We start from the raw sequence: 14185 nt of genomic DNA, 5'->3' as shown, positions 1-14185 counted from the left end.
GATAAACCACAACATGTGTATTATCCTGCAACTAATAAAATGTTTCACAGGTACCAGTAGTTTGTTTTGGTCTAGAGATGCAGGTCATTCTGGCAAGATTGCATCTGCTCCCTTTGCCTAGTTGCCCTGAATTGGTAATGATGGACTTTCTACTCGAGTTACTTGTGATGGTGCTCCACGGTGGTGATCGGGAGGGAATATTAAGATTAGGACCCAGTGACACTAAAGAAACTGCATCTAAGGTAGGATCATATGCTACTTGGAGGGGGATTTTGAGGCGATGGCACTTCTTTAACATTACATTCTTGTTTTTCTCATTAGCAGAGGTTTTGGGGTTGGGACTCCAGTATGACAGTGTCGGACGTGGTACATAATAGTAAGTTCAGTGGTGTAAGGACTGATCAAGCAAACGGTTATGTTGGTGCCGATCTTTTTGAATGCCGCTGTGACTGCACCCACCTAGCAAGTAGAAAGTATTCCATCAATCATGACTTACGTCTTGTAGGCAAGACTGTACGATTGGTTGGGCCTGCCTTGGGTGCCCCTACATGCAGATTTTGCCGGACCTTTTCAGAGCACAATGTTCTTGCTGATAGTCGATGCTCATTTCAAGTGGCTAGATACCCATCGAATGTCGTTCACCACTTCAAAGGCCACCATCGGGAAGCTGCGACTCTCGTACCCGTGGCATCTCAGAGGCATCAGTCACGGACAATTGTACGCCGTTCACCAGCAAGGAGCTTGCACTTTTCATGAAGACAAATGGGGTGAAGCACAACCGGATGACCCCATACCACATTTCCTCAAATGGTCAGGCTGAACAAGTAGTGCAGGCTTTCAAGACGGGTATGAGGAGACAGGCCACAGAATCCGTGGTACGAGGCTGGCACGCATTTTGTTCAGCTACTGGACCACACCACGTTAAGACCGGCGTGGCACCGGCTGAACGCTTGATGGGCTGGAGGCGCAGTACCCGCCTTCGCCCAACATTCCCTGATATTAGTGGGAAAGTTGAAAAGAGTCAAGACCTTCAGAGGTGCTACCAAAGCAGATGGACGCAGGACAGAAGTTTCTGATTGGGGGAAGCAGTGTACGTCCATAACTTCGGATTTGCTGCTGGTGGACTCCAGGGACTGTGGTTAAACAGACTGGCCTAGTATCTTAAATCGATAAAAACACGAGAACGGACAGTGCGGAAGCATCACACCACCTCCGGAGCAGGGAGCCAGCTTTTAAAAAAAAAAAAATAGTTTGGAGTACCCAATTCATTTTTTCCAATTAAGGGGCAATTTAGCATGGCCAATCCACCTACCCTGCACATTTTTTGGGTTGTGGGGGCGAAACACACGCAGACACGGGGAGAACGTGCAAACTCCACACGGGCAGTGACCCAGAGCCAGGATCGAACCTGGGACCGTGAGGCTGGAGTGCTAGCCACTGTACCACCGTGCTGCCCTAGGGAGCCAGCTTTAAGAAAAATCCAATCGGAAGAACCTTCTTCCAGACCCGTTGGCCCGAAGGGTTATGGGGACATCAACCCCTAGGGGCCCCGAACACTGAGATGTGAAGTGGAAAATTCAGGATCCGACATGGAAACTCAGACAGACATTCGGGTTTTCGGATGATGGCCTCGCCAGGTAACAGTCGCCGTTGACGTCCTCAGATGATCGACACTAAAACAATTTTCGCTTAAAAGGTTCCCCCGCCACCGACCCAGCGCCACAACAGCTGGAGGCACAACCATGGGCAAAGCGGAGAAGACAACCACCTCCTTTCCCTTCAGCAGAGGGACTTAGGCACTTTGAGGGGAGGGATGTTATAATCCCGAGATCCACAGGGACGACACGACTGATCTCCCCATGAGTTTGTGGAGTACATGCTCCCCTGCGGAGGCACGGTAATTCCCAGAGATAAAAGCTGGCCCAGGATGGTCCTGCTGGGACTTGGACTGTTGCTTAGTTACTGTGAGTAGGAAATAAACTACTATTGACTCACCTTTTCAGGACTCCTCATTGACTACAACAATTGATAAAGTAAGCAAAAAGGAGAAATGTTAAGTTGGCCTCGACTGCTTTCTGTGGTAGTGTGGTGATCCACTGTGTGCACCTGTATTAGGGGATGTAAGGTAGGACCTGCACTACAGGTTCGCCACGGATAGCTCCGCCCACAAGGAGCCGTATAAATATGCATGACCTCTTCCTGATCAGCCAATTCGCCAGCTGCAGCAGAAGGCCACGCATCTGACTGTAATAAAGCCACAGTTGTACCAATCTGAGTCTTTCGTGCAATTGATCGTGCGGGTATTATTGGGAGGGTATTATTGAAGCCAGCAATAGCCCCTGGAGAGCCCAAGTGGCAGTGGTTAAAACTGGGGAGAAACCCAGAACGGTCGTGGACTACAGCCAGACCATCAATCGGTACACGTAGCTCGACAAGTACCCCCTCCCACGCATGTCTGATATGATCAATCAGATTGCACAGTACCGGGTCTTCTCAACGATTGACCTCAAATCCGCCTACCACCAGGTCCCCATCCGTAAATCGGACCGTCCATACACTGCCTTCGAGGCGTATGGTCGCCTCTATCAATTTCTTAGGGTTCCCTTCGGCGTCTCGGTATTCCAAAGAGAAATGGACCGAATGGTTGACCGGTACAGACTGCGGGCCACATTTCCGTACCTGGACATCGTCACCATCTGCAGCCACGACCAGCAGGACCACAACGCCAACCGTGCCAAATTTTGCCACACCGCCACTCTCCTCAACCTCACCTACAACAAGGAGAAGTGTGTTCAGCACCAACCGCTTAGCCATCCTCGGCTACATAGTCCAAAACAGGGCCCGATCCTAACCGCATGCACCCCCTCATGGAGCTCCCCCTCCCCCGAGGCCCTCAAACGTTGCCTTGGGTTCTTCTCCTACTACGCCCAGTGGGTCCCAAACTACGCGGACAAGGCCCGCCCACTCATACAGTCCACCCAATTTCCCCTCACGGCCGAGGCACACATGCCTTCGCCCGTATTAGAGCAGACATAGCCAAGGCCGGGATGCACGCAGTAGATGAGACACTGCACTTTCAAGTAGAAAGCAACGCTTCAGATGTCGCCCTCGCTGCCACTCTAAACCAGGCAGGCAGACCCGTGGCATTCTTTTCTCGCACTCTTCATGCCTCTGAAATTCGACACTCGTCTGTTGAAAAGGAGGCCCAGGCTACCGTTGAAGCGGTGCGGCATTGGAGGCATTACCTGACCGGCAGGAGATTCACTCTCCTCACCGACCAACGGTCGGTAGCTTTCATGTTCAACAACACGCAGCGGGGCAAGATCAAAAATGATAAAATCTTGCGGTGGGGAATCGAGCTCTCCACCTACAATTACGAGATTTTGTATCGCCCCGGTAAGCTCAACGAGCCCCCAGACGCCCTCTCCCGAGGTACATGTGCCAGTGCACAAGTAAACCAACTCCGTGCCCTGCACGACAGCCTTTGTCACCCGGGGGTCACTCGGTTGTACCACCTCATCAAAGCCCGCAATCTGCCCTACTCCGTCGAGGAAGTATGGACAGTCACCAGAGACTGCCAGGTCTGTGCGGAGTGCAAGCCGCACTTCTACCAGCCGGACCGTGCGCCTGGTGAAAGCGTCCCGCCCCTTTGAACGCCTCAGTGTGGATTTCAAAGGGCCCCTCCCCTCCACCGACCGCAACACCTACATCCTTAGTGTGGTCGATGAATTCTCAAGGTTCCCCTTCGCCATCCCATGCCCGGATATGACGTCTGCCACCGTCATCAAGGCCCTCCATTCCATATTCGCTCTGTTCGGGTTCCCAGACTTCATCCACAGTGACAGGGGATCCTCATTCATGAGCAATGAGCTGCGTCAGTTCCTGCTCAGCAGGGGTATGGCCTCCAGCAGGACGACCAGCTATAATCCCCTGGGAAACGGGCAGGTAGAGAGGGAGAACGGGACGGTTTGGAGGACCGTCCAGCTGGCCCTACGGTCCAGAAACCTTCCAGCCTCTCGCTGGCAGCAGGTCCTCCCGGATGCACTACACTCCATACAGTCTCTACTGTGCACCGTCACAAATAACACACCCCATGAACGTGTTTTTACCTTCCCTAGGAAGTCCACATCCGGGGTGTCGCTCCCGACATGGCTCGCAGCTCCAGGACCGGTTCTTCTACGTAGGCACGTCCGGCTCCACAAGGCGGACCCCTTGGTAGACAGGGTACACCTGTTCCACGCCAACTCCCAGTATGCCTATGTGGAGTTCCCCGACGGCCGCCAGGATACGGTCTCACTCAGGGACCTAGCTCCCTCAGGTTCCACCCCCACACACTTCCCCACCCACGCACCACCCTCCCCTCCCCTGGCACTCCCAACATTAGCCCCACCAGGTCCATCCCTCCGTCCCCTGCCCACACTAGAGGACGAGGAAGATTTCGGCACGCTCCCGGAGTCATCCAACTACTGGCCAGTACCAACACTGCCAGCACCGACGTCGTCGACGCCGGCACCGCCAACGCCGCTCCCACCGGACAGGCTTAACCTCTGACGGGCACCAGGCTACAAGATGGACATATTTTTTTTCCCCCCTCCCCTCTGTAAATTATTTGTAAATCTGTATACAAAGTTCCACGCCACCCCCGCCGGACTCATTTTTAACAGGGGGTGAATGTGGTGATCCACTGTGTGCACCTGTATTAGGGGATGTAAGGTAGGACCTGCACTACAAGTTCGCCGGTAGCCCCTGTCGGATAGCTCCGCCCACAAGGAGCCATATAAATATGCATGACCTCCTCCTGATCAGCCAATTCAGCAGCTGCAGCAGGAGGCCATGCATCTGACTGTAATAAAGCCACAGTTGTACCAATCTGAGTCTTTCGTGCAATTGATCGTGCATCAGGTAGCGAATTCCACAGGCTCACCACTTCTCATTTCAGTCCTAAATATCCTTAGATCATGACGTCTGGTTCTGGGCTCCCCCGCTATTTGAGAACATCGTTCCTGCATCTACCCTGTCTAGTCCTGTTAGAATTTTATAGCTTTCTATGGGAGTCTCCTAATTCTTCTAAACTCAAGCGAATATAATCCAAGCGATTCAATCTCTACTCATACCTCAATCCTGCCATCCCAGAATCAATCTGATGAACCTTCGCTGCATTCCCTCTATAACAAGAGCATCCTTCCTCAGATAAGGAGACCAAAACAATATTACTGCTGCACCCACATGCTTACTTTCAGTGACTGGTGTACAAGGAAACCCAGGTCTCGTTGCACATTTCCCTCGCTCAATCTATAGCCATTCAGTTAATAATCTGCTTCCAGTTTTTGCTACCAAAGTGGATAATCTCACATTTATCCACATCACTGTTTCCCAAGTGCCGTGCAATTGCCCACTTACTCAGCTTGTCCAAATCACACTAAACATCTCTGCATCCCCCTCACAGCTCACCCTTCCACCCAGCTTTGTGTCATCAGCAAATTTGGAGATATTACATTTAGTTCCTTCATCTAAATCATCAATATATATTCCCGTTCTTGCCAAGGTTATTCAAGAAGGCCCACCTTCTCATCCTTGCCCCTCTCTGAGGTGTGGTTATCCTCAGGTTTAATCACCACTAGTCAACTCTCCCCCTCAAAGGGGAAAGAAGCCTATGGTCATCAAGGGCAAGAACGACTTTACTTTATATATTGTGAATAGCTGGTGTTCTAGCATTGATCCCTGTGGTACCCCACTCGCCGCTGCCTGCCACTTGGGAAAAGACCTATTTGTCCACTCTCGGTTTCCTGTTTGTAAACCGGTTTTCTATCCATCTCAATATACTATGCCCAATTCCATGCACTTTTAATTTTACACACTAATATATGTATGGCCAACTGGTCAGCCATTTATTTGTTCCCCATTATAAATTCCCGTTTCTGACTGTAAGGGACCTACATTAGTCTTCACCAATCTTTTTCTCTTCACATACCTTGCACAATATCCAAATGTCTTGATTATTATTACCGAGAAGCACAAAGTGCTGTCTATTAGGCCATAGCACCACCCTGATTTACTTTATATTCTTTTTAATAAAACCAATAATTGATAAACAAAAATGACAGGGGAGACCGGTGAAGCACGGATAAAAAAAAAAGTTACAAGGAAAGTTAACTAATTAAATAAAAATATAATTCGGAGGTGATGATGCACCCTAACCCTCCGTGCTGACCACTGGTCATGGAAGGCCAAAGGCAGGCCACTGGAAACCTCATGCTCCCTCCCAAAGGACACCCTCCACGAATGTAACTGCACTAGAGGTGCAGACAGTCGCATATGATGACCCCCTTGACCGACCGTTGCCTGGACCTGTTATTGACCAACTTGGCCAGGACCAGGAGTAGCGTTTCCACTTGTAGGAAAAACTAGAAGCAGAAGACACAATCTCAGACTAAAGGGACGATCCTTTAAAACAGAGAGGAAGAGGAATTTCTACAGCCAGAGGGTGGTGAATCTGTGGAACTCTTTGCCTCAGAAGGCTGTGGAGGCCAAATCACTGAGTGTCTTTAAGACAGAGATAGATAAGCTTATAAGCCAGAAGCAGGAGCACAGCCTTGTGGTCAGATTTGCCAAAGTGTGGGCGGGCGATAGAGCGGTAGGCATGTTTGATATTTGTGTAGCAGTGGTCCAGGATGTTTGGGCCTCTGGTGGAACAGGTGACGCGTTGGTGATAACTTGGTAGTACGCTCTTGAGCTTGGCCTGATTGAAGTCCCCAGCTACTATAATTGTTGATTCAATGTTATTCCCGGCCTTTTCCACTCAATATCTAAGAAAATCAACGTGCTCCTCAGTTTTTCTTTGTGATACTAGTTGAACATTTCTGGGTCTGCTTCCAGCTGAATACAATGTACTCTCAGCAAGACAGACTTAACTGAGAAGCACCCTACTCTCATTTTTTGAAACTTCCAGTTTCCTTTCTACATCACTTGCTTCTTTAGGTAGTTTGACTAAAAGAGCTAAGAAAATGTTATGGATTACTTTTTTTCCCCCCTAGTCCAACATCTTGATCACCAAGTCTCTCTGTGAGCTATTAGTCTCACTTTAGTTATCGGTGTCCCATTTGCGGATACTTTTTCCATACATATTCACCGGTGTTAAAAGGCTGGTTGTCCCCTATCTAGCACTTCAGAGTGGACAAAAAATTCTTTCCAATTACTTTTCTTTTGCCTTCGTCAGTTTCTCTTTTAATTTGCTTATGGCCACCAACACCTCCTGACCATAAGGGCTTCTACTTTGAGTGTTGTTCCTTGATTATTCCATAGTCCTTGTTCTACAGCCTCTACCAGGACTCCTATTCCTTTTTGGACTATTGTCATATAAACTCTCCTCCTCCGATCAGAGGTTCTGTTGCCAATTCATGATCATTTCCTGGGGTCAAAGTCACTTCCAGATTCACTATGGGAACTCACATTGCATTTCCTAGCTTTCCACAGTTGTACCTCATTTTGCCAGTTTACCTCTTCTCCATATTCTTGAACATTTAACCAATGCTGAATTTGTCGGGTACTTTCCCTGCAATAGTCACATCCCTCCTTTCACTGGACCGCTCTAGTACAGTGTTTTTCAAACATCTTTTTCCTGGGACCCACTTTTACCAACCGGTTGACCATCTCAACCGACGCCTGCCGACCTTTGCGATACATCGTTATTGCTTTCCTTTAATGTGACAGATGAGCCCGCTTGGTCCTCACGATCTCAGTTGCTTTGTCATTTAATGTTACATTTCTGCTAAGGACTTCAGCTTATGGTTTAAGTTTTCACTGCATCCTTTTTTGTCCTCGAACCCGCCGTGCTTAGTCTTCAAATGCCTTTTATGTTTTGAGGGTTTTAAATTTTCATTTTCCAATATTTCCCTGCATGTAACACGCATGGGATTTGCATCGGCACAATTAAAGCCGTATCATACGAAATCATTTTTATACAGCTTTGTTCCCGATTTCAGTTTCTTCTTGATGGGTAATTCACCAGAGGCCCGGGATCTCTGTATCAAGCTCACACCAGCACTGCTTTGTCCTGCTGTGGACTCTCCTGAAAAGCTCTCTCAAGCAGATTCAGTTGTGAGAACCTGGCCTGTTTGTGTCTCTGGCCCTCTCTTCCTTATTACAAAATAATTAATCTTCAGTTCTTCACACAGTCCTGTTGCTTGCTTGCTGGCAGCTACAAAATATAGAGGAATCTGTCCTCTGTAATTTCCCACCCAAAGCATGGACGTACAGGACGTGTGACATCAGTGTACGTGTTGGGTGCGTGGTCTTCTCCCTGCCTCCCTTCTGGCAGGAAGATTCTGTTGTTTGTATAGTAACAGCCAGTCGTGGCTGGCATTCTCAACTTAAAAGCCGGTCACGGCCGGCATTTGTTTTTTTTAAAACTTTGAAACTTCTCCGATACCTCACTTTTCCAAGTTTATGACTTCTTACTGCGGAAATTAAAGCGATTTCAGTAGAATATGCACATCCTTAAATTTACACACAAACTATTCCCATTTCTTTAGAAACTTAAACAAATACAGAAAAAAGTATCATCTTCTTTTTACATTACAAACTATGACTTTAGATGAGATGAAGTAACTTGTCAAACACATGTCACAATATTTCTTACTGGTTCCACTGCATCGCACTACGCAAGCACTTATTTCCTGGTTTCCAGAGAGTGGTGACACAAAGTGATGACGGTGTAGGTTTCTTCCAGTGTTGGCATGTGTCAGCCGCATTGTTGGCACGCGTCAGCTGCATTGACTGGGCTCATTTGATCGGTTTTCCTCGCTGACAAACCTGGCCTGCCTTTCTCTCACTGTCCTGTAGCTGTTCCTGTTGTCAGATGCATCCAGTCCAGTCACAAATTGCTGACCACTACCCGACCCATACTTCATGTCGAGGGAGTGCAGTTGGACGTTGTGCCAGCAGTTGAGCAGCTGGACCACAGAACCGCAGGCCACATACCACCACCTCCCCCCTCCACCAATGACCAGCACACAACCCAGCCTCACGCCACCCTACACCCTCGAATGCCGCAGCCAATCAGGGACTGCCCACAGCCAGCATTTTTTAAAAGCCAGTTGAGGCCGGTGGGCACATCTTCCCGCGATTGGGAACACCGTGACCAAACGCTCCCCAACCCTTCTGACACCATCCACGGGTCACGACCCCGAGTTTGAAAAACCCTGCTCTAGCATGTATGTTACCCAACAACTGACTTTTGAGTTGTCCTTTGTAAAAATAGCCCTGTCCTGGACATCAGTATCACTTTGTCTATTGTCAGCTATCCCGTATCTACAGGATTCTGATCATTAAACTGTCGGACAGATGAAGTGCAGGGTAACTCATCACCACAAGTCCTGAAAGATGTGCTGTTAGGTGAATTGGACATTCTGAATTCTCCCTCAGTGTACCAGAACAGGATCTGGAAGGTGGCGACTAGGGGCTTTTCACAGTAACTTCATTGCAGTGTTAATGTGAGCCTACTTGTGACAATAAAGATTATTATAAAGATTATTATTAATTGGTCAGATTCTGCAAGTTTATAATCAATCCCGATTAACCAAGATGAATAGACCCTAATAGTCTATCATAGAATTTACAGTGCAGAAGGTGGCCATTCGGCCCATCGAGTCTGCACCGGCTCTTGGAAAGATCACCCTACCCGAGGTCAACTCCTCCACCCTATCCCCATAACCCAGTAACCCCACCCAACACTAAGGGAAATTTTTGCACACTAAGGGCAATTTATCATAGACAATTCACCTAACCTGCACATCTTTGGGCTGTGGGAGGAAACCGGAGCACCCGGAGGAAACCCACGCACACACGGGGAGGATGTGCAGACTCCACACAGACAGTGACCCAAGCCGGAATCGAACCTGGGACCCTGGAGCTGTGAAGCAATTGTGCTATCCACAATGCTACCGTGCTGCCCTCAAGTTGCGCAATTACTGACTTCCCTCATACCCTATTACTTTACCTGGTCCTTTCCACTCAGAGAAACACTGAGTGGGCATTGGTGAGATCACTATCCATAGCTTTGGGGCGGGGGGGGGGGGGGGGGGGGAATCTGTCACATTAAAATATTCACCATTAAAACATTTCACACCTAATACAGATGAAGCCTCGGTCATGTTAACCTTCACAGCGGGCCTTGCTGCACCCCCCACCATCCCCCTCGGCATAGTGGTCCAAGTTCAAAAGCCCCTGATCCAGACTCCGTCAGGAGGATGGCTCTGAGGATGCTGTCAGCAGAAAGACAGGAGTCAGACTTTATCAGATCCTGAGGAGCACCAGAGCTTTCCTCACAGTGAGTGATCATCACCCTCCTGCCTTGGATAGTGACCCGCTGACAGTGTCAACACAGGCCCATCACCCTAGTGTGATGTTACATAGACTCTTGGAGGAGAGAGCAGGGTGGTCAGGGAAAGTGCTGTGTGATGGGGTGATGGAGTGTTCAGCTGATGGACACAGTCTCTTCCTAGGCGAATCTGGAGGCAGTAAGGGCCTGCCTGGTCCTCCTTGCATGTCGGACCCTCTCCACAACCCGACCTCCATCCTCCGCTCCTCCTCAGGCTCATCCTCCAGCCTCTCCAGGTTCACCTCCTCCTCAGATGATAATGATGCTCCTCCGCATCAACCAGCATGTCGCCCACTGCTGTGCCAGATTGTGGAGGGCACCACAGAGCGGGAGACCCACTGGCAGTTATAAAACAGGGCATGTAGGATGATCTGGTGGATGGGTGTTCATAATGGAGAAATTCAAAATGTTGGATTGAATGTTGTGTTTTGTATAAAAGATGAAAATGTCCTGAATAAAAATATTAAAAGAAAGTGTGGTGCTCTAGCTGCCACACAATGGTACATTATCGAACTGCGCAAGGACCAGGGGAGAGGATTTAGGGGTTCTCCAATGCGTCTCAGTGATCCACTTCACAGTTTCAGCACCAATCACCATAAGGGGAAGCAGTGGCAAAGTGGTACTGTCACTGGACTAGTCATCCACAGATCCAGGGTAATGCTCTGGGGACACAGGTTTGAATCCCACCACAGCAGATAGAAATTTAGAATTAGAAGTCTATTGATGACCATGAAACCATTGCCGATTGTCATAAAACCCACCAGGTTCACTAATCCTCTTTATGTAAGGAAATCTACCATCATTACCTACATGTGACTCCAGACCCACAGCAATGTGGTTGACTCTCAAATGTCCTCTTAAATGGAGGGCAGTTAAGGAAGAGCTGCATCCGAAACAGCATCCCAAGTGCACAAAACCTCACAGCTTAAATGTGGTGTTTGAAAGCTTTCAGAATGCTTTGCTTAACAAGTTTGTGTATTGGGGCACCAAAAAAAAAACACTTGCTGTGTGGATGTTTTAATAGATGGCATTTCTGCACTAGACCTTTAGCAACATTCCTGTTGACAGTAAACTAAGCCAGAGATGTCCACATCCCATGAATGAATAAACAAAATAACTCTAAATAACACTTAAAAAAACATCATAGAATCCCAACAGTGCAGAAGGAGATCATTCGGCCCATCGGGTCTGCACCAACCTTGGAATGAGCACTGCACCAATGTCCACCCCACCCTATCCCCGTAAACTAACCTGCACATCCCTGGACACTAAGGGGCAATTTAACATGGCCAATCTACCTAACCTGCTCATCTTTTGACTGTGGGAGAAAACCAGAGCACCTGGAGGAAATTCACGCAGACACGGGGAGAACGTGCAGACGCCACACAGTCACCAAGGTCGGAATTGAACCTAGGAACCTAGCACTGAGGTAGCAGTGCTAACGACTGTGCCACCTAATCAATGCCTTGATTACTCTCAAACAGCTAGTCATTGTTAGGAGAGGGTGTTTGTTTGAAACATGAGCCATAAAAATGCCACACAGCCTCTTTAATCAGCACCAGAAGACAATTTAAGTGGCAATCAGCTATACAACAAGCCTCTACATAGCCATTCCAAATGCTGCTTTTATCTCCTTTACCAAGAGGGCATCATCTGCTAAATGCAGGCTCAATTGATGTTTCAGTTTAAAACTCCACCTCTTCAGTGCCTAAAGTATCAGGTGAAATTGTTTCCTCAGAGTTAACCACATACTAGTTTCTCATTATACCAGTGACATGGCATTGAACAAACTACAAATCTAAATAAGTAAAGGTTAAAAAGAACAAGAACACTTTTGTATACTTACTTACGAGCTGGCAACTCTGCAGAACAAAAGTGGCTGCTTTCCTTTGATCCTCATCCTGGGTTTCAGCTACTATTTGGATCATAAGTGAAATCCCATTGCTCTGCAGTAGCTGATACTGATGAGCCTCTGAAAACAAATATTTTGCTTTTACTTTTTATATTTATTTACTAATGACAAATGCAAATCGCCAAAAAACAAAATGTCAAGCAGAATTATAGAAAATGACATTTCCCAAAATTCAATCAGAGAAACTTATCTGCTCCATGATTTCATTATCATATTTTAGACCATGGTTCAAGAAAGTGATTTTGTTACCTGGTGTGGTAATCAACCTTGGACATCTGAAATTCTTTTTAGCCTTGGCCAGGTAATGTTAATTATAGTGCTCCAACTAGTACCCCAGTTGAAATCAATCAACTCTGCACAGATTATGGGATTGAAATTGGGACCTTAGTTCAATGTAGCAATCATAGATCTGATTAGAAGCAAATTACTGCAATGAGACCTCATTAGATATAGATATAGAATTTACAGTGCAGAAGGAGGCCATTCGGCCCATCGAGTCTGCACCGGCTCCTGGAAAGAGCACCCTACCCAAGGTTAACACCTCCACCCTATCCCCATAACCCAGTAACCCCACCCAACACTAAGGGCAATTTTGGATACTAAGGGCAATTTATCATGGCCAATCCACCTAACCTGCATATCTTTGGACTGTGGGAGGAAACCGGAGCACCCGGAGGAAACCCACGGGGAGGATGTGCAGACTCCACACAGACAGTGACCCAAGCCGTAATCGAACCTGGGACCCTGGAGCTGCAAAGCGATTGTGCTATCCACAATGCTACCGTGCTGCCCTCTTAGATATTCTCATTTTCATAATTTCACATGTACTATGCCCAAAAAGTCTCCTTGTCTGCTCGTGCATAACATACATCGAAACAGACATAGAAAATAGAAGCAGGAAGAGGCTATTCGGCCTTACAAGCCTGCCTCATGCTCCATCCTGATCTATTTTCTTGGCAGATTTTGTCAATGATGGTTTGCCATTGTCTTGACATCTCAGGGACAGGGTAAGGAGGCACATCTGAGATCTATCTCAACTGGAACAGGATAAATTCCGTTCCAAATTAAAATTACTCATTGCTCACCTTATGGAAGTAATATCTACAAGCCTGTGCTTTTTCTAGACAAGTGATTTATATGCTCAGTCACACTGTTTTGTTTTATGCGTGAACAGCATTTCTTGACTACTGAAATTCATCAATTTCCGACAGCAGGGAACAAGACCCATAATACAAGTTCCTTAATCATTTTCACTTAAGTCCTATGTAATATATTCACTCTTTCAACTACAAAATGGAATCAGCATTCCAAATGAGCTTTGACAAAGAGTCACCCAGACTCAAAACGTTAGCTCCCTTCTCTCCACAGATGCTGTCAGACCTGCTGAGATTGTCCAGGATTTTCTGTTTTTGTTTCAGATTCCAGCATCAGCAGTAATTTGTTTTTATCAGTAGTCCTTAATGTATTTACAAATTTTTGGCATTACAATAATAAAATATACAATTTTTGAAATTATGCTGTGTAAATATTGATGGACAAGATTTTAACTCATTCAAAAACCAGCCAGTTGCACCACTGGGTTAAAATTGGTTGTCATCGCTTAAAAACACGGAAAATAGGAGCAATGCTCAGCCATTCATTATGATCATGGCTGGTCATCCAACTCAACAGCCTAATCCCCCCCCCCCCCCCCCCCAATGTCCTTTCGATCCAAGATGAAAATATACAATGTGTTAGCTTCAACTGCTTTCTGTGGTAGAGAGTTCCACAGGCCACCTGTTCTCTGGGTGAAGAAATTTCTCCTCATCTCAGTCCTAAATGGTTTACCCCTTAGGCCTAGACTGTGACAGGTTGTGCCAGCATTAATTGCCCATCCCTAATTTCCCTTGTGGGCA

The 14185-nt window shown here is 47.3% G+C and overlaps 1 protein-coding gene across 2 annotated transcripts in view; it reads right to left on the bottom strand.

The window, feature by feature from the left end:
* terb1 (telomere repeat binding bouquet formation protein 1) overlaps positions 1-14185 on the bottom strand; it is a 192031-nt gene that overhangs the window by 97521 nt on the left and 80325 nt on the right. For both annotated transcript variants that reach the window (XM_038806219.1, XM_038806220.1), the window contains one exon: positions 12225-12350. In XM_038806219.1, coding sequence (XP_038662147.1) covers positions 12225-12350 — 126 coding nt within the window. The remainder of the gene's footprint in view (positions 1-12224; positions 12351-14185) is intronic.

This window comes from Scyliorhinus canicula, chromosome 9 (assembly GCF_902713615.1).
Source record: "Scyliorhinus canicula chromosome 9, sScyCan1.1, whole genome shotgun sequence".
Taxonomy (NCBI): Eukaryota; Metazoa; Chordata; class Chondrichthyes; order Carcharhiniformes; family Scyliorhinidae; genus Scyliorhinus; species Scyliorhinus canicula.
Note: the sequence above shows the minus strand (reverse complement) of the source record. Positions and strands in the feature narration are given on the sequence as shown.